At 37.4% G+C, this 23,765-nt stretch overlaps 2 protein-coding genes across 4 annotated transcripts; one reads left to right on the top strand and one right to left on the bottom strand.

Annotated features, from left to right (window-relative positions):
* On the top strand, positions 3,809–13,736 carry LOC109243500 (katanin p80 WD40 repeat-containing subunit B1 homolog). Of its 3 annotated transcripts, none has more exons than XM_019410459.1 (19): positions 3,809–4,105; positions 4,203–4,313; positions 4,943–5,073; positions 5,481–5,598; positions 5,698–5,924; positions 7,265–7,367; positions 8,497–8,567; positions 8,712–8,786; positions 8,876–9,019; positions 9,117–9,345; positions 9,535–10,059; positions 10,886–10,945; positions 11,020–11,138; positions 12,042–12,167; positions 12,474–12,548; positions 12,637–12,749; positions 12,846–12,962; positions 13,045–13,113; positions 13,204–13,736. In XM_019410459.1, exons 2-19 carry the CDS (start codon positions 4,283–4,285, stop codon positions 13,265–13,267), a joined length of 2,397 nt encoding a protein of 798 aa, XP_019266004.1. In that variant the 5' UTR covers positions 3,809–4,105; positions 4,203–4,282; the 3' UTR covers positions 13,268–13,736. The 3 variants fall into 3 exon arrangements, with proteins under 3 accessions (XP_019266004.1, XP_019265998.1, XP_019265990.1); XM_019410453.1 differs by having other exon boundaries at positions 3,811–4,105; positions 12,003–12,167; positions 13,207–13,736; XM_019410445.1 differs by having other exon boundaries at positions 3,813–4,105; positions 12,003–12,167.
* On the bottom strand, positions 17,106–22,747 carry LOC109243492 (alpha-galactosidase 1-like). Its single transcript, XM_019410436.1, has 15 exons — positions 22,182–22,747; positions 21,066–21,124; positions 20,880–20,936; positions 20,246–20,280; positions 20,059–20,162; positions 19,893–19,968; positions 19,750–19,808; positions 19,581–19,646; positions 19,408–19,491; positions 19,267–19,331; positions 18,854–18,936; positions 18,664–18,754; positions 18,483–18,532; positions 18,255–18,395; positions 17,106–17,410 (listed from the first exon to the last, which is right to left on the bottom strand). Exons 1-15 carry the CDS (start codon positions 22,388–22,390, stop codon positions 17,318–17,320), a joined length of 1,272 nt encoding a protein of 423 aa, XP_019265981.1. The 5' UTR covers positions 22,391–22,747; the 3' UTR covers positions 17,106–17,317.

The following is a 23,765-nucleotide window of genomic DNA, read 5'->3' as shown; positions in this document are numbered from 1 at the left end:
GGTGAGAAAGGGTAGATATGGATATGATAGACACGCGATAACATCACGTGTAGCCCCTCATTGAGGAGTGATTACCGGATGTTGTGTGGGGTGATCCATGTTATTAATAAACCTAGGACCCCCTTTCCCTTTGTTCTTTTTTTTAATCTTTTAAAACCATTTCTTCTAAGAAAATCAACTCTCTTTAGTTCTTTCCGACTTTGTTTATTTGTGACCATTACATGAAAATCCCCTCTTATTTGAAACTCTTACTTGCCTATGTGTTATTTGTATTTAAGTCACAACAATAGTTTGGCCGGGAACCACACTAGTGGATTTTGAGGGGTGCCTAACACCTTCCCCTTGGGATAATTTCAAGCCCTTACCCAATCTCTGTTACTTGACTCAAACCCTTCTTAGTGTCCTAATGCACTTAAATTATTAGGTGGTGACTCTTCAATCCAAAACCCAATTCCCAAAAGGGAACGAGTTGTCTTCCCAAATGTCATAAACCCGATTTCGCGAGAAAAAGGGGGCGCGACAGATACCAAATCATAGCTCCTTTTGACAATGTTTCTCCAAACTATTTTAACAATACTGATTCGATCTCATCGTCGTTCAGGTCATTTCCCTTGATCTCGCAAGTATATGAAGTAATATGCTCGTTAGGGTCGATTGTCCCGTTATATTTGGGTATATCAGGCATGCAAAACTTCTTAGGAATGGGCATCGAGCCGCGCTCTGAGGGAACCATTTTTGTATGAACTTTTTGGCATCTAAACCCTTCAAAACTGGAGGTGCCCCCGGTATCTGGTCTACACGGGAGTTATAAGTTTCCAATTTTTTGTCGTTGCCTTCAATCTTCTTTTCCCCGGACTCGATCCTCTTGGTGATATCTTCGAGCATCCTCGTAATGGTGGGGTCAGTCCCCGAGTCATTTCCATTCGACCTCACTGGCGCCGGTTCAACACGTCGAGTGTTTTGTGGTTCAACTATACTCGGAGTTTTATTCTGACTCTGAAGTTGGGCGATGGCGATCTACTGAGCTTGAAGCATCTCGAATATCACTTGGAGGATGACTCCCCCATCTCCTATATCTGGTGTTCCTTAGCCCCCAGATCGGTCTTCTCTGCGTACACTCCCTCCGAGGTTTGCACCTAAATCTGTATCCAAAGCAATGTGTGAACTGACATCAACTGGTTCCACATTTGGCACTTCCCCAGGGTTTATTGGTGGTATACCGACCCCTAAATTGTTGTTTGCCCCATGAAATCCAAGACCTTCGTTGTCATAGACAGGTGCATTTTGCGAGTTCGACATGTTTAATCCTGAGAATCAGAAAATCTTGACAAGAAAAGCTTAAAAATAACGTGTGTAATGAGAATCAGTAAAGAAATAATCACTATTATCTTTAGCCCACAGTGGGAGCCAAACTGTTTACCTCGAAAATACGAGTAACAATTAAATTTGATTTGTGGTTTTAAAGATATGTGATTAAGCTTAATACCAATTAATAATCAAGAAATGTGAGTTACAAATGAAGGAAAAAAGTAAATCAAACCAGTGTTGTTTAGAAGTATCGACCTCGAGCTCAGTGACCTCGAGATGAATCAAGAACAATAAAATAAGAACAATAAAGCAAAAAGGACAGCTCTGATGAATAATAAGCGAGAAAGGTAGGATAGTATATTCTTTGCCAATGATTAGATGATGTTACAAATGATTGGGGTGCCCTTTATATAATAGGGAAACTCTAAATAAGGTACATTTCTCTTTACAGTAAGGAATATTATTGGTACAACTGTCTAACCGCCTAGTACGGAATTGTACAATCTTATTCAGGGATTTGCGCCATGATCTTGGGGACGTGGCAAGAATCTTGCTCATTCTGTTACAAATTCATAACGATATTATTCGAGGTCGAGCATACTTGGCTTCGATATTCTTCGTACTCCTATCTTCGTGCTTTGCATTCTGTCTTCGAGCTCGAGTCTGGTTCGTCGATTTCGAACTCGGCCTCACCCGGACGCGGACCTAAGGTGATCCCTCGAGCCTTGGAAATCGGACGTGCCTGATTTTGACCGTATACAAATAACTATGAGAAAAATATATCTTTGCATTTATAGGTTTGATGTAAACATTGAGTGCAAGTAACAACTTGTTTGGATGGTTGTTACACATCGTTTCATAATGTATCGTATCGTATTGTATTGTATTATACTGTATCGTTTGATGAATACAATGTTTAGATAGATTGTATCGTTTGCCGTTGTTTCATGACATCATGCACCAACAATATGAAGAATAAATTTGTAATATTATAAAAAAAATTATGATACTGGATAATTCATTATATAAAAAGGTAGGGTAAATGATTAAATAAAATTATTTAATAATAGTGAAGGGTGAGATGAGAGAAAAAGATAAGATAACGCCGCAATCACACCAAATCGGTCGTTACATAAAGTGACACATTTCGTCGTTACGTAACGACGGATTTAACGATATGATACAATAAAATTTAAGTAACAACTAAAACAAACATCGTATTTAAAGTAACAATACGATACAATACAAGAAGTGACGACCGTCCAAACTAGCTGAAAAAACTTTCTTAATGATTTTCTTATTATAGGATATATAGTAAAAAGACATCTATCCAAATGCACTGCCCCGAACTTTTACTCCCAATAAAAACTATAATTCTAGTGGTCTTTTGATTCGTGATAAAAATATTAATTTTTGTATAAAATTTAGTATTATATTTACCTCAGGCTTGGTTATGGGTTGTATACGGTCGAAATCAGGTATGTCCAATTTTACGGGCTCGAAGAGTTGCTTCAAGCCCGAGTTCAGGATAGGTCAAGTTCGAGGCCGATGGACTAAGCCCGAGCCCGATGACAGAGTATAAGGATCGAAGATCGGAGTACGCGGCGAGCACCGAAGCCGAGTATGACCAACCCCGAGATGATGCCGTTACGGGTTTGTTACATAAGAGCAAGATTCCCGCCACATCTCCAAGATCATGGTGTAAATTCCGGAATAGATTCGTACGAGTTCATACGAATCCGTACTAGGCGGTTAGACAGCTGTCCCAATAAGATTACTTAGTGTAAATAGAAATGTACCTTATTTAGGGTTCCCCTACTGTATAAGGAGACCCCAATCATTTGTAAGGAGGATCAATCATTGGCAAAAGAATATAGTCTCTTACTTTCTACTGTTCCTACTGACCAACCTCGAGGCCATTGTAGCTCGAGGTCAAGATTGGCTTGAACACCGGTTTGATTCAACTTACTTCTTTCATTTATACTTCAGATCTCTTGGTTATTAATTACTATTGAACTAAATCACATATCTTTAAAATCATAAACAAATTTAATTGTTATCTTAACAAAGTCTTAGTATTAAATATATCATATTAGAAGTGAGATTATAATTCCAGAATTATAATATTCCGAATCAAACGACCCTTACAAAATGCACCTTCAATAGCTATTTTTCGAAAATAATTCTCAAGATTTTTCATTTGAGTTGTCTTCCCTCCAAATTGCTTTCCCTCTTTCTTTATTCCTTTGTCTCCCCTCTCTAACTTCAAATTATAAATAAAGGGTTAATGAATCAAATAGTTTAATTTGAAACAAAATAAGCATATGAGTTAAATATATGACAATTACACTTTAATCATTGCTACACACAACTCCCTTTTTAAATTTGAGAAAAAAAGAAAGTAGAAGCCTTAAATAATTAAACTTCCCCTTTTCCTTTCTAAAAAGTAAAAAAAAAATGATTACATAAAACTCCTACTTCGTTCAAAATTTTGAAAAGTCATTCTACAAAAATAAAAATCAGATCTCAGCCGTTGGATGAGGTCTCGTCCAGTGATTAACGGCTGAGATTGGCTGCACTTCCATTTTTCCTGAATCATTTTGAACTTTCATGATTAAATTAAACATTTAAAAATAGATTTATTAATTTTGTCATCTCGAAAGCGCCATTTCTCCTTCTTCTTCTCAAATCTTCCTTTTCTCCTTCTGCATTTCGCCATTGTTAACATTTCTATGCCATGTTAGTTTTCAATTTATCCTCCACAGAATAATCCCCAAATTCTCAGCCTTTATTCATTGTAAGCTTTCAACCGAACTTACTCATTTCTCTTATAAAATATATAAAATATATTTAATGCATTTTACTTCGAATCCACTGACTCTAAATTCTAACAGAAAGGACAAAAATCAAGGGGTTTATTGAATGCGGTCTGCTCTGTGAATCGACAAGTTGATGCCTGGTTTTGAATTTCTCAATGACAACCACTAAACGTGCTTATAAGCTACGTATCCTTGTTTTTATTTTAAATTTTCTATTTATTTGCTTAATTTTTCTATTTGACTTGCAATTGAGCATATAGGGACACATGTTCTTCATAATTATTGAAAAGTGTAGACGAATATAGAAGATTTATATAGTAGGTAGACCAATAGTTTTGATTAGGCTCTTAATGATTTTTGTTTATTGTATAGAAAAGGGGGAGTATTTGTATAAGATTTTAAGTTATATATAGTGTAGAGTTTTTTTCGTCATGAGTGCAATTTAATGTGTTAAAGCATTACTTACCCTTTATTACATGTTACTAATTAGTGCTTATTAAATGAAATTAGCTACAATTACCTTTTAATGACCTTATGGTGTAAAAAAAAATGTACATAGCAGTGCATAAAACTTAAACTCTTTGCATAATCTTGGCATGGGATGAGTTTAAATGGAGTAATGTGTTCAGTGAGTATTCGTATAGTAGACCTTTATTCTCAAAAAAAAAAAAAAGGATTAGTATAGTCGACCCTGACTTGTTTGGTACTGAGGCTTAGTTGTTGTTATTGTGGAAATAGGGGTGTGGAGGGGAATGAATGGTACATTTGAGAACTGAAGCTATAATTTGCAGACCTTGACAATGCTTTGTAATTAGAGGAATTTGTAGCACATTCTTTAAGCGTGAATTGCTTAAAGATAGGGAGGAAATCATCCAGGGTTCTTGTAACCGGGGGAGAAGATCACAAGGTTAATCTCTGGTCCATTGGCAAGCCTGATGCCATATTGGTTAGTACCTGCTGGAGTATTTTCTCTCTCTTTTAGCTGTACTTCCAATTCCTTTGTTATGTATATATTCGCATTGAGATTAAAATGTGTTTTGTCTTTAGCTAAAAAGGAAGCTATATGAGTACAAGTGGTGAATACTTAATCATAAAATATAATTTACACTCTGAAGCAGCAAAGTCTGTTATGTTTAAGTCTTTTTCTGGCAACTAAAAGAGGGAAAATGACTTTTTGAGTGAGTATTGGAGAGCGGGAGAAAATTTCTTCTTGGAAAATGTTTTCCTTGATTGAGGCTGTTGTTTGGGGCTTAACCTTTACGTTATAACTTTCTTTGTTTGTTAAGATGCAAAATTTTTAGCGGCAATATCCTTGGTTTTTACACATGGTCCTGTATCTGTATTCTTGTGTAGAGTTTGTCAGGTCATTCAAGCGGAATTGATTCAGTTAGCTTTGATTCTTCAGAAGTTCTGGTAGCTGCAGGAGCAGCAAGTGGTACTATCAAGCTTTGGGATTTAGAGGAGGCCAAGAGTATGCTTGTTATAGTCTTTTTTCTTTGTGAAAAATCATTTTGTTTGTTGTTTACTGTGAAATTTATAAATTCACTCTCTATCTATCTGTCTATCTCAGTTCTTCGGACTCTCACTGGACATAGATCCAATTGTATATCATTGGACTTCCATCCCTTTGGTGAGTTCTTTGCATCTGGGTCTCTGGACACAAATTTAAAGATATGGGATATTAGACGCAAAGGGTGCATTCACACATACAAAGGGCACAGTAGAGGTGTCAACACCATCAGGTTCACGCCAGATGGCCGCTGGGTTGTATCTGGTGGAGAAGACAGTACCGTAAAGGTCAGACTTCTCCCTTTCATGTTTTTCCTTGTTCAGTAATATATTTGCGAACTTACACATTGATGTGCCTTCTTATGGTTGGTGGAGCCATTTCATATGTTCTTAGTACTGTTTTGGATGATGTCTAAACCACAAAACTCAAAAAGAAAAAAAGAAAAAAAAGGACATATGATTATTGCCATTCACCAACTTATGAAACATTCACTTATGTTGATGACTTCAAACTTGCTGCATCTTACAGAAGCTACTTGTTTTGGATTTACTTCGTTATAGGTTAGTCCATTGCTAGCTTAAATGTGGTCATGGGATGATTGAATGACGGATGTACTTAACACATTTTTATGACCATGATGAAAACCACTGTTACTAAAAAGTGGCGCTTCACGACTTAAAGTGACAGTGATGCAAAGCGAGGGGTTATCAGTTCTTATGGGTGAAGTGATGCAACTTGCAAGAAGTGTGTGCTTGCAGCGATGAAGTGCATAGCATTCTAAGTGAGAAGGAATTTCTTTGAATCTGTCTTTAAAGGATTATAAAAATGATAGTTCGACACTCATTCTTCTAATCGTTGCCATCATCTTCTTCTTTTCCAGTTTGGGTTGACTCTTTGCCACTAATCTTATTTCTCCGCTTCTCTTGATTTGCTCTTTATTCCCTTCTTCTTTCTTCATGAAGATCCTTCCTTCTTCTTTTGGTGTGCGGTTCCTTTTCTTTGCTACTTCGTTTATGGGCTTCCCACCTGCATCTTTCTTCTAGTCTCTTGTTATCAAAGTTCTTATTTTGTTCTCTTATCTGTTCTCTTATTTATTTTGTATTGTTTCAATTCTTGATTTATAGGCTGATTGTTAGAAAACAAAAAACATGTAATCAGAGTAACAATTAATACAGTTTACTTAGGCAATTAAATATGAAATTAACTTATATTTTTGTCAGATCAATTGAAGAAAAAAAGAGATCATATTTTGATTGAAGTGGCTTGTCTGAGATTACATCTTGACATATTGAATTTGAATTCAGATTAATACTGTTATTATTGTATATTGGACGTTGAAATTAGTAATGTTAAGTGCAATTTTGATGTTGCAACTACTAAGTTCATTTATATGATGTAATTTTTGTTATTTTCTAAGCACGCGATTCAGTTTTCGCAAAAATCCCCAGGAGCCTTGTCGAATTTTTGTTGCACTTTTGGTTTTTAAAATCTAATCTTTCAAGTAGTCTCCTTGTTCCGCGTGGCTCTCTTTCTAGGACATTATTGGTTTGCTTGATATCAAGTAGGTGTAACAGCTTTTAAGCTCCTTAAGTATGATATCCTGATGATAAATTTGGTGGTGTGGCAGATATGGGATTTAACTGCAGGAAAGCTTTTACATGATTTCAAATGTCATGAAGGACAAATTCGGTCAATAGACTTTCATCCTCATGAATTCTTACTGGCAACAGGTTAGATAAAGCTTTGACATAGTGCTACATTGTTCTTTTCCCAGAAACTTGGAGTTTAACTGAAGGTTATACTTCTTGTTGTCTTGTACATCCTCCTGCAACTTTTGTTATATTCCTGAAATGAGTTCGCTGATGTATGCCATGATCTATGTAGAATTTGATTCTAGTGGCAACCTAAACTTTTCCCATGGTGATATTCTGAGGAAAAAATAACCAGACATTTTGAAAAGGAAATGACAAATTGAGAAGAGTATACTCATTTATCTGGACTTATGACCAGATTTGATAAGTTCTGCATACTGATTCTTCATGCTCTAAATAAGTTTATACACTGTGATTAGTTTCATTCTTGTTTCTTATTTTTCTGTTCTTCCAGTATTCAATATCTCCAGTTTAGTCCTTTCCTCTCCAATCAGATCTGTTGGTTTCCATCTTGGGGTACTATCTATAGAACTGATTTGTCTACTTATATATAAGAAATCTGTTTTCTTATGTAAGTATTTACGTAAGAAGTATATAGAAATGCTTTGTCTCATTTTGGTGCATATATGTAGGGGAGTTGATACCCAGCAATATGTTTTCCATATAAACGTTGCTTGCCCCATGAAGCAATACGCTCTTCTTTCCTTGTTGTTGAGTTTTCCTTCTTCAATCAAAATAAAGGAAATCTGAACATTAGCGCTCTTTTCCCCAGTAGTGATTAGTTTCAATTTAGCTTTGAGGTTCTCCTGAGGCATTTCTGCTGAAAATATACCAAGAACCCCATTTTAAAAGTGATATCTATATTTTTGTGTCGAATTATTAGAGATTAAGTTTTACCAGTTTTTTTTTTTCGTGATTAAATTGGCAGTTGAGAAAGAGGGAGGGGGAACCGAGACATGAAAATACTGTATTAAGTTTTGAGAATTTTTAAGGTGTTCACTTAATTGAAGCGTGCATCTTCAGTTGCAGGCTAGTAGTGCTGATAACCTAATCAAATTCAGGGTGGGGTAGGGGTAGGTGTGTGTGAGGATTGGAGAAAGGGCTCAAATTAATTAAAAAAGGTCACCTTGAGAGTTGTGCTGCATTATCTCTTATCATCAAAGTTGTCAGATGCCTTGTAATTTGTTCTTGGTTTTTGTCTTACCAGGTTCTGCTGACAAAACAGTTAAATTCTGGGACCTTGAAACTTTTGAACTCATAGGTTCTGCTGGACCTGAGGTTTGTTGTAGTCATCTTTGTTTGGTTCTTCTCTTTGATCTCCTTTTTGTCATTACAGTATAACTGCTGAATGTTTCTCATGTGTCTTGGCGACTGCTTGAATTTTCAGTATAACAAACATTACTGTTTTTATCTCAATTCTAGACAACAGGAGTGCGTTGCATGGCCTTTAATACTGATGGAAGAACCCTTCTTTGTGGTTTACATGAGAATTTGAAGGTAGGCATGCATTTGCTGTTCTTTGAGAAACAGCTCTTTAATACAATGTGGCATTTAGTCCCCCTAAAGAAAGTAGTCCTTTTTTGTAGGTTTTCTCGTGGGAACCAATTAGGTATCATGATACAGTAGATGTTGGTTGGTCTACATTGTCTGATCTTAGTATTCATGAAGGAAAACTTCTTGGATGTTCTTACAATCAAAGTTGTGTTGGAGTGTGGGTTGTCGATATTTCAGTAAGTGTTACCTTTTTCCATTGAAATTGTTTTTGATGTTTTGCTTCTTCTGAGATTTTGAAGTAATGTCTAACTTTGTCATGTTTGTCTTTTGCAGTGTCTTGAACCATATACAGTGGATAGTACTACACGATTAAATGATCACTCAGTAGTGAAATCCAATTTGAGAGCGAATTTATCCACTCCGGCTGAGGATGCCACAGATGCAAGTTTCGGGAGACTATTAAGTTCACAAAACTCTGATCCTGTGAAAGAATCCAAGTATTTTGGAAGACTTTCTTTGTCACACAACAAGGATCTTCAGAAGGATTCTACTACTCCTACTAGTATGCTACTCTTCCTTTTTAATATGTTTGCCTAATATTATTAGCTTGACACCTTATCTTAAGTTTTTACTCTGCTTCTTTAATTCCCCGTTTGCGACTTATTTTCGAGCTACTAGCCTTTGATTATCTTCTTTTATCCAAGTTTGGCTGCCACAATATATTTGACTCTCACTTATCTTTTGAATGAAGCTATCACGGATACTCCTGACAGCTCACAAAAAATCAATCTCAGTACTGGTCCAAGAGCACCTCCAATCAGCTCAAGAACAGTTCCTAATACGACTGGTGTAAAGAGGAATTCGTCAAAAGCCCAGTCAACAGAAAATGCTTCTATTGTCAATAAATCAGAGATAATACCTGTTCTTGTCCCAAGAAATAATGAAAGAATGGAGCTGGCATCTGAACGCAGGAAAGGAGGAGTTGCAGGAAGGGAAATGCCACAAAGATTGCAGCCAAAAGTATCTGATTGGAAGTCTCCTACTCCCAACGAAAACCTTGGGAGGCCAACTGCTGCAGCGCAGTCTGAAGTTGAAGTACCTAAGGCTATTGAAAGTAGCAGTCCTGCAGATAGGAACATTTTCCCTTTTGTTAAATGCTCGATATTTGGAAATGCTGCTGCTGACAGAAACGTGAATGATGACAAGAATTTAGTTTCCACAAAACATGAAATGGATACAGCACCGGAATCGCTTTCCAGACACCACATTGAAGATTGTGCGTTTTCTTGACCTTTTTCGTCTGCTATGTTTTTGGGTGCTGTGATTTTTTTTTTTGAAACGTTGTTAGGTATGGTTTCCCATTCAGTATAACTTATGTACGCGCCCTCTATTAGGTCTAGAAGTTTAGCACCATTCTTTAGTGGTAAGTTGCATAGATATACTGCTAAGTGGATGCTTTTTTTATCAACAGAAAAAAAAAAGGAAAAGAAAAAGAAAAGAAAGCTGGATTTTTATGAGGAATGATTGGGTGTAGAAAGCCCAGTGTTTGTCCTCCTGTTTGGTTCTCAGCGGTTAACTGAATGTATACCAGTAAAATTCTTTTACTTATGGAACCAAAGGGATGTCATAATGGACACAGAGGAAATTAAATATCTTTAATATGTGTGTATGTATCCCGTATCTACTTCATATATGTAAGCGTGTGCGTCTTGCCTTTCATGTCACATTTTTCTTATCTTGATTTTATTCATATTTTAATTAGTTATATTTTGATAAAATACTTAATTAATTGTGTTTTCCTTGCTAACATTTCAGTAATCTTCCTTGAGCAAACGGGGTTCCTTGTTTGGGTTTCTTATTTTCTGACTATTTCAACTGACCATCACCATAATTTCTATGGAAGGGAAAAGGCTTTTTTGTTTAATCCTTTGCTTTATTCATTTCTGTAGTTTTTCCCCATAATTTTTCACTTTCTTCTACTCAGTACAATTTCTTAAAAGATGTGTTCAGTTTTATGTTTGCCAATAAATGTATTTTTCTTTTTCCTTTTCTTTGGAATAATTTGAACTAACTATACTGGTTAAACTTACCATTTGTTGCAGATGAAGCCCGTGGAAATATTCTAAATAGGAATCCTTATTCCATGCAAGGTCAACTAAGAGGTAGAACATTCTTTATTGCCATTAGCGCACTTCTCAATTAAGGTCGTCTCACTGTGTTGAATTTGGAAAATTAGGAAGGACACGGTCTACTGTTGCAAATTTGGAAAAGAGAGACAGAGTTCCTAATTATGAGGGTCTTGCTTCCTGCATTGCCAGGGCGGGTCCTGATCCGGATGTGGTTCCAACCAATATGGTATGAGTCAAATCTGAGTTGTTCTGCATTTTTATTATTCCAAATGTTTTTTCATATTGAGATTTTGCTCTTCTATTAATATTAACCCTTTCTTGCTTAATTTAATGATGATTATACAAAGGATGTGGGAGCATTTCAGTGATTTGCTTCCACATACACCTTGTGGAATTATTTCTAGTTATATTAGCTCCTTCACAATCATGGAAAAGGATAGTACAGGAACATGGAGACTGGGGTTTCCGTTGATAGTTAGGAGTGCACTTAAGCCGAGCTGAGTCAAAACTCTGCCAGGCTTGGGAAGATAATGCTTGGCCCAACATAATGCTTGAAGGCTCTCAGTGTTAAAATAACAAAATCAGCAAGGATGCAAAATCAACCTAACAACAATCATCAGAAACCTGATTCCTGATTTATCCAACCGAAAGAGCAAAAGGTAGAACCCAAGACATGTTAATTCAAACAGGAATCACAAGGGCGGTGCCCGCAGTGGGACAGCTAGCATGCCTCCATTGAGGGAAAAAGGAAAACTAAATTCATCATTGGAACTGCCTTTTCCGAAATTTTGTTTGATCTCTATCATTTTGGTTGGTAGCTCTACTGCTGACAAAGTTCCTTATTATTAGAGAAGAATATTGGACGGAAACTGCAATTTCATTTAGTAGTGTAGTAGTTGTGGAGACCTCATAGATGGACATGCATTTCTATGGCTACATAGACAATACACGTGACCGCTGGAACATACAACTGTTAATACCTGAAAAAGTTTTCCACGTAATATTCATGATTTAGTTGTTTCTTCCATGAATGTCATAGGATTAAAGTCATTTATGTGAAAATAGTAAATTTCTGTCTTTCCTGACACAGAATTTAACTCATCATAATTCAATAATCATACATGAAAAGAGAGAAGACCCCCTTTCAGCTGTAAGTGAGGTGGTTATTGCTGCCGATGAGGATACCATTGCGGAGTTGATGGAACAGCACAACCAATTTGTTGGCTCGCTGCAATCTCGTTTGGCTAAATTACAGGTAGCAATTTGGAAAACTCACTAGTGGTTATTTGATGCTCCAATTTGTGTCTGGCTATTATAAAGCTTTTTCAGTCCCTTGTAACTAATTTATGTGTTTAAGTCTCTTATAAGCGATTTGCATTATCATGAGATGATGACCTGCATGCAATGTTTAGCCTACTCATTTGCAGGTTCTCTTGCGAATTGCCCTCGGTAAGACGTGCAGAAAGAGGGGGGGGGGGGGGATTCATTCAGTTGATCTCTACCATGTTATATTGGTCTTCAAGAGTCCGCTTAATCAGATATAGATTTTGGCCTTTTGTAGGTTGTGTACCAGTACTGGCAAAGACATGATATTAAAGGGGCAATAAGTGCACTGGAGAAGATGGCAGATAATGCTGTAAGTCTATTGCTTTTGTGCCCTACTTTTTTTCTTAATACTTACCTTTTTAACACCATAGGGTTACCATTTAATGACGCTTATACAGGTGCTTGCTGATTTGTTGAGCTTCTTGACTGAGAAAATTGACATTATCACATTAGAGATTTGCACATGCCTATTACCACTTCTCACGGGGCTGCTTCAGAGCAAGTTGGATAGGTAGAACTAATTGAGCTTTATTTTAGTTTTCTTCGGCTAACATTGTTCGAAAGCTTCCATGATTGACATGTTTGCTTCTTGGTGGACTTCCTTTAGGCATCAAGATATTTCATTAAACATGCTGCTCAAACTTGTTAGAGTATTTGGTTCACTGATTTATACTTCGTTGTCTACTCCAACATCAGTTGGTGTTGATATTGAGGCGGAGAAAAGGTATTATTACATGTTTTGTTATACTTATCATGTTCTTTCTAGATCTAATTTGAACTGTTTTATTGCTTATTGACAACAAAAGGATGGAGCGCTGCAATCTCTGCTTTATTGAGCTTGAAAAAGTCAAGAATCATCTGCCTGCTCTTTCTAGGTATGTCAAAGCATCTTAACCAACCTTGTGTGGTCTGTGGAAAGGTTACATCGCTTACATATCTCTATTTCTGTACCTTTTTTCATCTAGAAGAGGAGGATCCATTGCCAAATTTGCTCAGGAGCTGAGTCTAGCACTTCAAGAAGTTTCATGAGTTCACTGTTATCTCATGGAATAGCGATCCAATATTTTGGTAAAGTAACGATGATGGTGCTGAACTTGAGCTACTTTTGTAGATCCGAAGCTACCTGCACTGCATGCTTTTGTATCTTGCCGTGCTAGAGTCCTGTGTATTACATTCCTGCCAGGATTGAACACTGACTACTAATTCCTTACATTTTCACTGATCATTGAAAAACCTGTTCTACACTGATGCTGGTCTAAATGTTGCTGCTAATGAACCTGATTGTTGGAGAAGGATCCATCATACTTACTCTCATCTAACCGGACTACATATTATTCTTTGTAATTGTAGGTTTCTTGAGTGGAAATCATGTATCAGTTGTGATAATTAGTATATTATGCAAGGTTGTCTAAACAATAGCCCACTCAACTTTTTTGAGATTGAGGCAGAGTTGATTGATATGTGTAACGGTATCTAAACCTTGTGGTATCTTGACATTCTTCTACCTGTCTTATTATATAGCTTTATTAACCACTAAACTGCACCATGGCGGAGTTTGATATATATTAAAAAATCTAAATTAAAAAAAAAAAAAAACTGCACCATGGAGCCTTATGGTTAGGGATGTCATACAGAATGCACATTCAGTTGCATACAATAATTTTATTCAAGGAAAACAAAGACCAAAATCACTCGAACAATTGATATACCTAAAAGAAATAAAGGTAACAGGCTTCATATAAAAGAAATACAGGTTGCTAGTGCTTTGCTTTGACAAATCCTAACATTAGGCTTATGTCTTCCTGCATAAGAAGATAATTTCACACAAGATGCGTCGCAGAATCATGTACTGAAATACGAGTCAAACTCAAGAAAAATTTCTGGTCAAATATTGTAACGACCCGACCGGTCGTTTTGAGCTCTAGCACTCCGTTCAGCAGCCTGAGGCCGTGAGCAGCTTCATTTCGGGTATTGTGACTTGTGCGCGTGGTCGGAATTGAATTTTGGGGACGTCCAGAGTTGAATTAGCAGGAGAATTCTCATTTCGGAAGCTTAAAGTTGAAAGAATGAACTAGAATTGGATTTTTGAGTAGACGACCTCGGAATCGGGATCTGAAGGTTCCAGCAGGTTCGTATGATGATTTCGGACTTGGGCGTATGCCCGGTTCGGGTTTCGGATAACCCGGGAGCGTTTTGACGCCTATTGTGGAAGTTAGCATTTTTGAAGAAATTCCATAAGTTTGGCTTGAAGTGCATTTCAGTGCTATCAATGTCCGTTTGGGATTCCAAGTCTGTGAATAGCTCCGTATGGTGATTCTGGAGTTGAGAGCGCGATCGGAAGTGAATTCGGAGGTCCGTAGGTCATTTTGGAGCCATTTGGCTAAAGATAGAAATTTGAAGGTTTTTGAGAAGTTTGACCGGAAGTGTACTTTTTAATATCGGGGTCGGAATCCGATTCCGGAAGTTGCACTAGGTCTGTAATGTCGAATATGACTTGTGTGCAAAATTTGAGGTCAATCGGACGTGATTTGATAGGTTTAAGCATCGAAAGTAGAAGTTCTAAAGTTTATAAAGCTTGGATTGGAGGTCGATTCATGATTTTAGCGTTGCTTGATGTGATTTGAGGCCTCGAGCAAGTCCGTAATGTGTTTTAGGATTGGTTGGTATGTTTGGTTGGGGTCCCGGGAGCCTCGGGTGGATTCCGGGTGGTTAACGGATCGGAAATGGGATTTATGGAAGGTTGAGGTTTTCTGCTTCTGTCATAACCGCATCTGCGGTTCTGCAGAAGCAGTACCGCAGATGCGGCAACTCAACCGCAGAAGCGGTTTTGGGCTAGAAGAGGAAGGACCGCAGATGCGGTCATATTTCCGCAGATGCGGAACCGCACCTGCGGTAGAGGCATCGCAGAAGCGGATTTTGCCAGGGGCTCGTGGACCGCAGATGCGGTCAAGGTTCCGCAGAAGCGGGACCGCATCTGCGGGAAGGGGAACGCAGAAGCGAAAATGGGCGGCCTAGTGGAAGCCGCAGAAGTGGCTGATGGTCCGCAAAAGCGGGACCGCGGAAGCGGAATTTTTTCCGCAGAAGCGAAAAATGCTGGGGGCAGAATGGTTGTTTAAAATCGGAATTTTTGCCATTTCTTCTCATATTTTCTTGGCTTGGCACAATTTTTGGGAGAGCTTTAAGTGGGATTTTCGTCATCTATGTTAAGGTAAGTTACTCCTACTCATTTCCAAGTTAAATACAAGATTATATCATGGAATTAGATATGAAAATTGTGGGAAAATTGGGATTTTTGGAAGAAAACCTAGAAACTTGATAAATTGGATTTTTACCACGAATTTGAGCATGGAATTAGGAGTAAATTATATATTTGAGCTAGTGAAGCTATGGGTAGAGTTTGTCTTCGAGAAATTTCGGATTTCCGGGCACGTGGGCCCGAGGGCGTTTTGGGCAACTTTTCGATCGGAGTTAGGAATTCGCTATAAATTAGATTGTAACGAATATTTGAGCATATATTAATGGATTTGCGTAATCGTTGGCTAGTTTTGGAGCGTGGTGCATCAATTAGAGTCTTCGGAAGGGCGTGGAATGCCGGTTATGGATCTTCGGAGCGAGGCGAGTCTCCTTTCTAACCTTGTAAGAGGGAATTGTCCCCATAGGTGAAATAATTGATTATGTGCTCCTATTTGTGGGGGCTACGTACGCACAAGGTGATGAGAGTCCGTGCGTAGCCACTACTATGCTATTGTCCGGGTAGTTAGGACCCAAAAGTATGCTATACTTGGATTAATTGTAAGCTCATTGATAGCTTGGATTGTTTAGATCGCATTGAATTAGTAAATGAATTTCAAAAAAGGATTAAACTTTAATCTCTTAAATTGTTAAAAAGAGGACTGGTTTTAATTGGACAAATGCTCCCTGATAAATCCTTAATTGGCTATTTGAGCATGTATTTTTATGTGAACCTTCGCATGATTGATTCGCGAGCAGGGTGATTGTTTATTTTATGTTGACCGCGTCGCATGGATAGTTCGCGAGCGGGGTAATAGATGCATCTATGGTTCGAGCCGTTCGACCCTCGGCAGTGCACAGTTTACATTTCTGTAGGAGCGGGCCGTCGACCTCGGCATGATTTGCGCATGATATATTGTCGCTTGCGAATTTTTAACTGTGAAATTGCCCTTCGTGGCTTGATTTAAATTGATAAGATAATGAAAAGTAAACCTTGAAAATCCTTGATTATTTGTTGAAGGTGTTTACCCGTTTTCAGGCTTCGTGAATTAGGACTGCTATATAAAGCCATGATTTCCTCACATTTTTTTTGTCAATTGACCTCTAGTAAGTGTCGAAGTTGACCATCTCGTCTCTACTTCTTCGAGATTAGACGGGATACTCATTGAGTACACGTTGTTTACGTACTCATACTACACTTCTGTGCATTTTTGTTGCACAGGTATATTTATCTCTTGCAGCCCATTGGGCATCGCAGCACGGATGATTCGGGGACTAGGTGAATTGCATTATTCGAGGCGGCCCGCAGCTAGTAAAGTCCCTTCCAGTAAATTGTATTTTCTTTCTGTCCACTGTATTCCGGACGGATGTTGTATTGTATTTTATTTCCTTATCAGTAGATGCTCATGCACTGGTGACACCGGGTTCTGGGATGGTTTTTATATATTTTTGTATTGATTGCTAGTATTTAATTTGAATTGAAGCAGTTACCTTTTTACTTATGAAATTTAAAGGAAAAATCTTGATTTTCAAAATTGTTAAAATTTGAGTTTAATTAAGTATTTGGTTGGCTTGCCTGACAGCGGTGTTCGGCGCCATCATGACCCTTAATGGATTTTGGGTCGTTACAAATATATCCATTAATAGGATGTGGTACTGAAGTTGACAAATGACAACCAAAATAAGAAAGCTAACTCATACATTATGACAGGATTTTGCATCCCTTCATATTAGTGATGTTCAATCCTTTGTATACGTTCGACGAATGACTAGTTTAATTTTGTAATAAAACATAACAAATTGAGAGGAAGAGACTGAGAAGCCTGGTGCCAACCACTCTCTGAATCCTCAAGCAATAGGCTTTAAAACATACATCTTGCACGCATGAGAGTTCACAGTAGCTGTCAAATTCCCTTCAAATCTTGTCTTCAATGTCTTGTGCTGCATCTCAAAATTGTGCCCATGTTATTTGCAACAAGAATATGCCACATTAAATCCATAATGTGTAAAAGGGCTAGCAATCAGGGAGTGAATAATTGCAAATATTTTTTTTCCCCGTAACTTCCCAAAATGGTGAATGATAGACAGGAGTCAGGATCTTCATTAAGGGGAGTCAAATATAAATAAATAAACACACGAAGAAGCTAAGGGGGTTCAACATATAGTATATACATATTAAAAAATATTTGACCTATCTATACAGTATAATTTTCCGACGAACTGACTCCCCTAACAATAGGGGTAACTCCGTCCCTGATGATAGACTACTTTATTGGTCTGGTTGAGAACTTATTCTATGGATCCGGCTGAGTATTACATAGAGGTATGTAACATTCACGAGTATGTTCAAGTTATATAAAGTTTTCCAGTGCATTCTAAAGGATCACTATGAAGTACTTATATATCTATGTCATATGTACCCTTTTGACATTGGTGTCTCTAATCTAGGCATACAAAGTATTTGGTCACACAGTTGATCAAATAAACAAGTTCAACAAGAAAGTATCAATTTATAGCAAGTTTGAAAGGTTTTATACTTGAATAATAAGTATTAAAGGGACTAGTCTAATTTGATATGTATGATATTTCTTGTTGAAGTTATAAAAGTCCTAACTTTCTGATTGACTGAAAATCGTTCTCCCTGGAATCTTTTTGGCGAGGTTCCAACCTACGTGCGTCTAAACCACACATCAGTTTACGTTCTTACCACTAGACCAAATCCCTAGGGGCTCATTCTTTCTGAAGTCTTCTGAAAGACAGATTAGGAAATGTAACAAAGACATACCTCCCAAAGATCTCTTGCCTCTACGACGCTGTTAGGAGGGATTCCAATGTCATCCCAGTGTGCTGTTATTTCATATTTCTGAGGACCACGGTTGAGAAGCACTAAAGCTACTCTATAGCCTGACAAAGGCCCTGCCCAGACCTGTTCGTAATAGAATGTGAAAAGATTATTGTCTGCAATCTGCAAAATCGGCATGGAAAATAGTTTTATTACATATAGATTTTTTACCTCAATATCGCCTTCCATTCTGGCCTTTTTGCCCTGGACGCCTAACTCATCTGTTTAAAGCAATGAATGAGTGCTATAATACCTTTGAAAACAACTGAAGGGATATAGCTCCTACCTTGGTAATCGCATATAAATTATAACAAATGACTAGTTGCAGTTTACATATTATGCAGTTTAGTACCTTGGTTTACAGCAATGACCTCCTTGTTGGCAAGTATTTCCGTGGTATCCTTTGTTACATTTCTCACATCACAACCAATGATAAGGGGAGCCTAGAATTAGCATAGAATGGATCATACATTTTGCCTCAAGGAGCACAAATAGCCTTAATAAAAAGTGAAATATACATTTAAGAAATATGTTTGCTGTACCTTTGAAATAGCCCAGAGACTAAAGTGGACAATGTATTCATCCTTTGTCATACCTCCATTTCCCACTTCAAGCATGTCGGGATCTGATTGGAAACAATTGCAAGTGCGGTACATAATATATTTAAGTAATTAAAAAAGTGTTCGCTTGAACAGCTAAACTTTTAAATGTGATGGTCACACTTTAACATGGTATCGGAGTATGCAAAAAGTCATAGGTTTAAGTCTCATGGCCACTCAAACACAGAAAGAATATTTCCGCACGTTTGGTCCATGAAAAATAATCCAACCACATGAGAGAGGGCGTGTTGAGACATAATATAACTCTCTCTAACAGCTTTAGATAAGATTGTCACATACTTCAACAATAAGGATGTAGAGATTTAAGAAAAAACTAAAAGCATCGAAAAACTAACCATTCCAGCCACCAGGCCTTGCAAGGTCTGCATAAACTTCATTCTGGTCTGCTCTAGAAATCATGCTGTCAAAGAAATAATGATGAATACAAGATCAAGTCATGAAATCTGTCGATTCAAAGACCTATTTTTAACCATTACCTTTCCCATGTATCAGTGATATCGTTTGTGTTTCTCCAGCTATTACCTACTTTGCCACCCCACAACGCCGGATGCAAGTCGCCCCTATTTGAAATAAATAGGCACATAGGTTCACTACAATAATGTCAAAATGAGAGCAGGAAACATGGGCTCATTTAGGAAGAAGTTGTCACCATTCACAAAGACTAAAGAAGATAGGTCGTCCAGCATTCATTAGAGCTCTTGTCATTACAGGGTATCTACACAAGACAGGACCCCCGTCAAGAAAGAACATACGATAAACGACTAGTAGAATCTGTCACACATGATTTCGCGAGTTGAACAGAAACAACAGGTTTTTACCGCACAGTTGGCTTTGTTCCATCATGGTTGCAATTATCATACTTCAAATAATCAATACCCTGAATGAAGATGTCGTTATTCACAACTATATTCGAATTGTTTTATGGTTAATTGTCAAGATTAGTCAGGAACGTTGTACTTACCCATGCTGCAAAAGTTTTTGCATCTTGTTCCTCATGACCAAGTGAACCAGGCATTTTCTTGCTGCAAGTAAAATACCTGCAGAATAAAATCAAATCTCCTTAAATGGTGAATTTCGAGATCAAGTCTATCTTTCAAAGATGAATTTCATGTGCAAGTTGGCGTTACCCTGCATCTGAGTAGATTCCTAGCTTAAGACCTTTACTGTGAACATAGTCAGCTAGAGCTTTCATTCCAGAAGGAAATGTGGAATTCTTAGGTGCAAAATTTCCCTGGAATTTGGATTTCGTAACAAAGAAAACTAGTAAGGAATGTAGTAAGGTGAAGCAGAAATTTCCACTTGAGACAAAAGTACCTGATCATCGCGTTGAGGTTCAGCCCAGCAATCATCTATAAGGAAAAGGGTTCAAACACAAGGTTTTAGCAATGTTGATAACTAAGGGAAGTAGCTACAGACAGCTGAATCAAATGCAGAGGTGGATCCAGTATATAAGCAATGGGTGCTATTTGGACACGGAATGTGTACGTATATAGAAAATTTAGAAAAAAGTTTAATAAAGGGTGGCCGGTGCACTAAGCTCCCGCTATGCGCCGGGTGATTATACTACCTCTGATGCTGAGGGCGATCGTTCTATTTTATTGTGTGCAGAAGTTGATCTTACTAAGCCTCTTTTATTTTATCTAAGTTTAAATCGCACTGTGTGGAAATTGAGTATGAGGGCCTTCATATGATCTCTTTTAATAGTGGCAAAGGCAAATATGGCCTTAAGGATGATAACTGTCCATTAAAGCAAGTTGAAGGCCAAACTGATACAGCGGGAAAGGGCCGAACCACAAAGGTCTATTTTACGCAGCCTTACCCTGCATTTATGCAAGAGACTATTTCCACAGCTCGAACCCATGACCTCCCGATCACATGATTTATATATATGTTAGAGAATTTATCGTCTGCTTCTCAATCTTGGATCCACCTTTAGTTGAGGACATACCTATATTGACATACTTATACCCCAGCTTATCAAGACCAGTTGAAACCAAGGCATCAGCTGTCAACCAAAAGAAAGTTCAACATTATACATAGCTGCATGTGAATTTGTTGATTATAACATCAGGGACTAAATTAGGTAATGCAAACAAAAACAGATAAACCACTTAGTGCAGTACTTAAAACTTACCAGTTTCTCTTATGACTTTCTCATCAATGTTGCAGCCAAAATGATTCCAACTACTCCACCTAAAATAAAATTTTGCTTTTGTTAGTTAGAATTCCTGAAGCCCAAAGAAATTAATTGACTGATTGCAACAAAAAGTCAAGATCCAGGATTTTACAGAAAAGGGTGCAGAGGATCATGAAACCACTACTTTTTTGTGGCAATATGTACATACATAGCATAAACTCAAACACACACACACACACGCATATGCACATATAATGTTTACAAATCAATTGAAGCAACAAAGAACAAACACAGAGACGGAGTCTAGGATTTTCTGCAAATATATGCAGAGCTCTACCATGCCAACTACTATTTTGTGCAAGAGGCGGAGCCAGGATTTGAAGCTTATGGGTTCGGATTATCCGTTTAAGCTACTAGGTTCTAAATTAATAATTTGTACATATTCAATGAATTTTATAAGACATACATAGTTTGGACCAAAGCTATTGGGTTCGACCGAACCTGTAAGGCATATGCTAGCTCTGCCTCTGGCTGGAAACATAGTGTATATAATTAACGGGTTCAACAGAACCAAATATTTTAGACACAGAACATAGACACGTGAAAAAAATACTAAAATTTAAAAAAAATAAAAAAAAATTAAACATTGATCCATAGTTTCAAAATTGTAATTCATTCAATGGTGAACTCAAAATTTAAATCTTAAATCTATCTTTGAGTGTACACACTCTGAGTGTACACAGGGGCAGATGTACAACATAAGGTACATGTTCAGCTGAATCTAGTAGTTTTGCCTGAGACCCTATATTTGTGTTAACACATCTATTAGATATGTACAAATATTTAATTTCGAATTAAGTAACTGGTTGGTCAGTGCGTGCAGTGGCATTTAGAATCCATAAACTTCAAATCGTAGATCCGCTGATGAGTATACATAGTTTATACTGAGAACAATAATGCTACAAGATCATACATCATAGCCCATGAGCAGACATGGTTAAAGATGAAAATCAAACAGTAAAACATTAAAAAAGAAAATTCTGAAAAATCAAATTAAATTTAGTAATGGAATTTTTAGTAGTGATATTATTGGAAGAGATCAATAGGATTTACCCCATAGGAGGAGTCAAGCCGAGTCCATTGGAGAGCAAATTACGTCGTGTACTGTCAACTGAATCCTCTTTCTCCTTTTGCTGCTGCCGTCGGTTCAAAACTTGCCACCGCATATCCGCCGTCAGACGGTGGCAGTAACCACCAATCACGGCGGATATCAATAAGCATAATGCAAGTAATAGCAACTTTCTCCCTACTCTAATCTCCATCACTTTTACAGTTTACTTGTCCACAAACTTCACTACACTATTTTCTCGTTTATGGGATTCTTACAGCGTACGAGGTTATATAAGAACTGTTGAATGCTGACGTAGTACTAACGTTATCCGTTGAATAAGAAGAGATAATGATTGACAAGATTAACGTTTCTGGAACACTCGTCTCATTATTATGCTAATTAAGGAAGTACTTTAATTAGATTCATTCGTGTGGTCGTATTCAGGTTTGTGGTAGGACCTACGTATGATTTGATCATATTGCTCTTGGATTGGATGATCTATTTTTATTTTTATTTTATATGAGTATCTTTTTCTTACGTATTAAAAACCTTGTCAAACTCAACTTATTTCAAATTACGAAAAAAATAAATTATATGGGTTTACAGTACCTTAGCTTTATGTTTTGATGATCTAACAAACTTACTGTCAAAGAACCAGATAAGGAACCTGACACACTTGGTACACTACTCAATCAACGGACTCAAGCTAATGTGAGTTGCTATGACTTCAGAAGATCAAGAATCAACACAGGCTTGGGTTCCCCTGACAGCAGTACGAAGTCAACTGTCTACAACTGGAAAGTGAACTACCTGCACTATACACGCAAACAATGTAACACGGTACAATAGTCACTTCTCATTGACCAACCAAGTGATTACATCATTCAAGTGATGTCGTCTATGTTGTATTAACAATAAATATTACAACAAAACATCACTTGAACACTTATAAAATTCATTCAAGCATCTAACAATCAAGCATTCAATTCTCAAGTGCATCAAGAACAAAGTACAACACTACTACGGACCAGTTCCTACAACAAGTCTCTTGTATGTTCTTAGTTGAGTTGTAACTTTTTAATTGTTCTTCATTGTAATTCCTACTTTGCTTATCTAGAAGCTTTATTTAGGAACCCATTGTAAACCATAAACCTTTATTGTTTTTGTCGTGACTAGAGTTAGTCATGAGTTGAAGTCTTTGTAATAAGTGTATTGCAAAGTGGCTTGCAATAGGTGTATTACAAGTTAGTGAGGGATTAAGAGTTTAATTCCTAGATTGTAATCAAAGATTGCTCATAGTGAAGTTGAAATCCTACCAGTGTAGGTCGTGGTTTTTTATCCCCCTGAGCAGGGCTTTTTCCACGTAGAAGTTCCCTGTTCCATTTACTTACTGTTGCATTAGCATTATCTGTGGAAACCTATATAGGACCCGGTCTGTATATAGTTTGGTGGATTCATATATTCTATCAATTGGTATCAGAGCGTGTTCTTTCTATCATGTTAACACCTAGAAATGATCCTTATGACTGCTCCATCGAACTTCGAAGAGGGTCAGTCTACCTACAGACCACCCAGGTTCAATGGCC

The sequence above is a fragment of the Nicotiana attenuata genome, chromosome 2 (assembly GCF_001879085.1).
Source record: "Nicotiana attenuata strain UT chromosome 2, NIATTr2, whole genome shotgun sequence".
NCBI lineage: Eukaryota > Viridiplantae > Streptophyta > Magnoliopsida > Solanales > Solanaceae > Nicotiana > Nicotiana attenuata.
The sequence above is the reverse complement of the archived record's forward strand: the minus strand, read 5'-3'. Positions and strand labels throughout refer to the sequence as shown.

What these genes read in the sequence shown, in the direction of transcription:
- LOC109243492 (XM_019410436.1), bottom strand. Translation starts at nt 22,390, where the DNA reads ATGGAGATTAGAGTAGGGAGAAAGTTGCTATTACTTGCATTATGCTTA. An exon ending in GGAATCTACTCAGATGCAGG is followed by an intron (nt 19,969 to 20,058) that starts GTAACGCCAACT and finishes TTTATTCTGCAG; the next exon opens with GTATTTTACTTGCAGCAAGA. An exon ending in GGTCATTGCTGTAAACCAAG is followed by an intron (nt 18,533 to 18,663) that starts GTACTAAACTGC and finishes TGCTTTAAACAG; the next exon opens with ATGAGTTAGGCGTCCAGGGC.
- LOC109243500 (XM_019410445.1), top strand. Translation starts at nt 4,283, where the DNA reads ATGACAACCACTAAACGTGCTTATAAGCTAC. An exon ending in GAGAAGACAGTACCGTAAAG is followed by an intron (nt 5,925 to 7,264) that starts GTCAGACTTCTC and finishes GTGGTGTGGCAG; the next exon opens with ATATGGGATTTAACTGCAGG. An exon ending in TGAATTCTTACTGGCAACAG is followed by an intron (nt 7,368 to 8,496) that starts GTTAGATAAAGC and finishes TTGTCTTACCAG; the next exon opens with GTTCTGCTGACAAAACAGTT.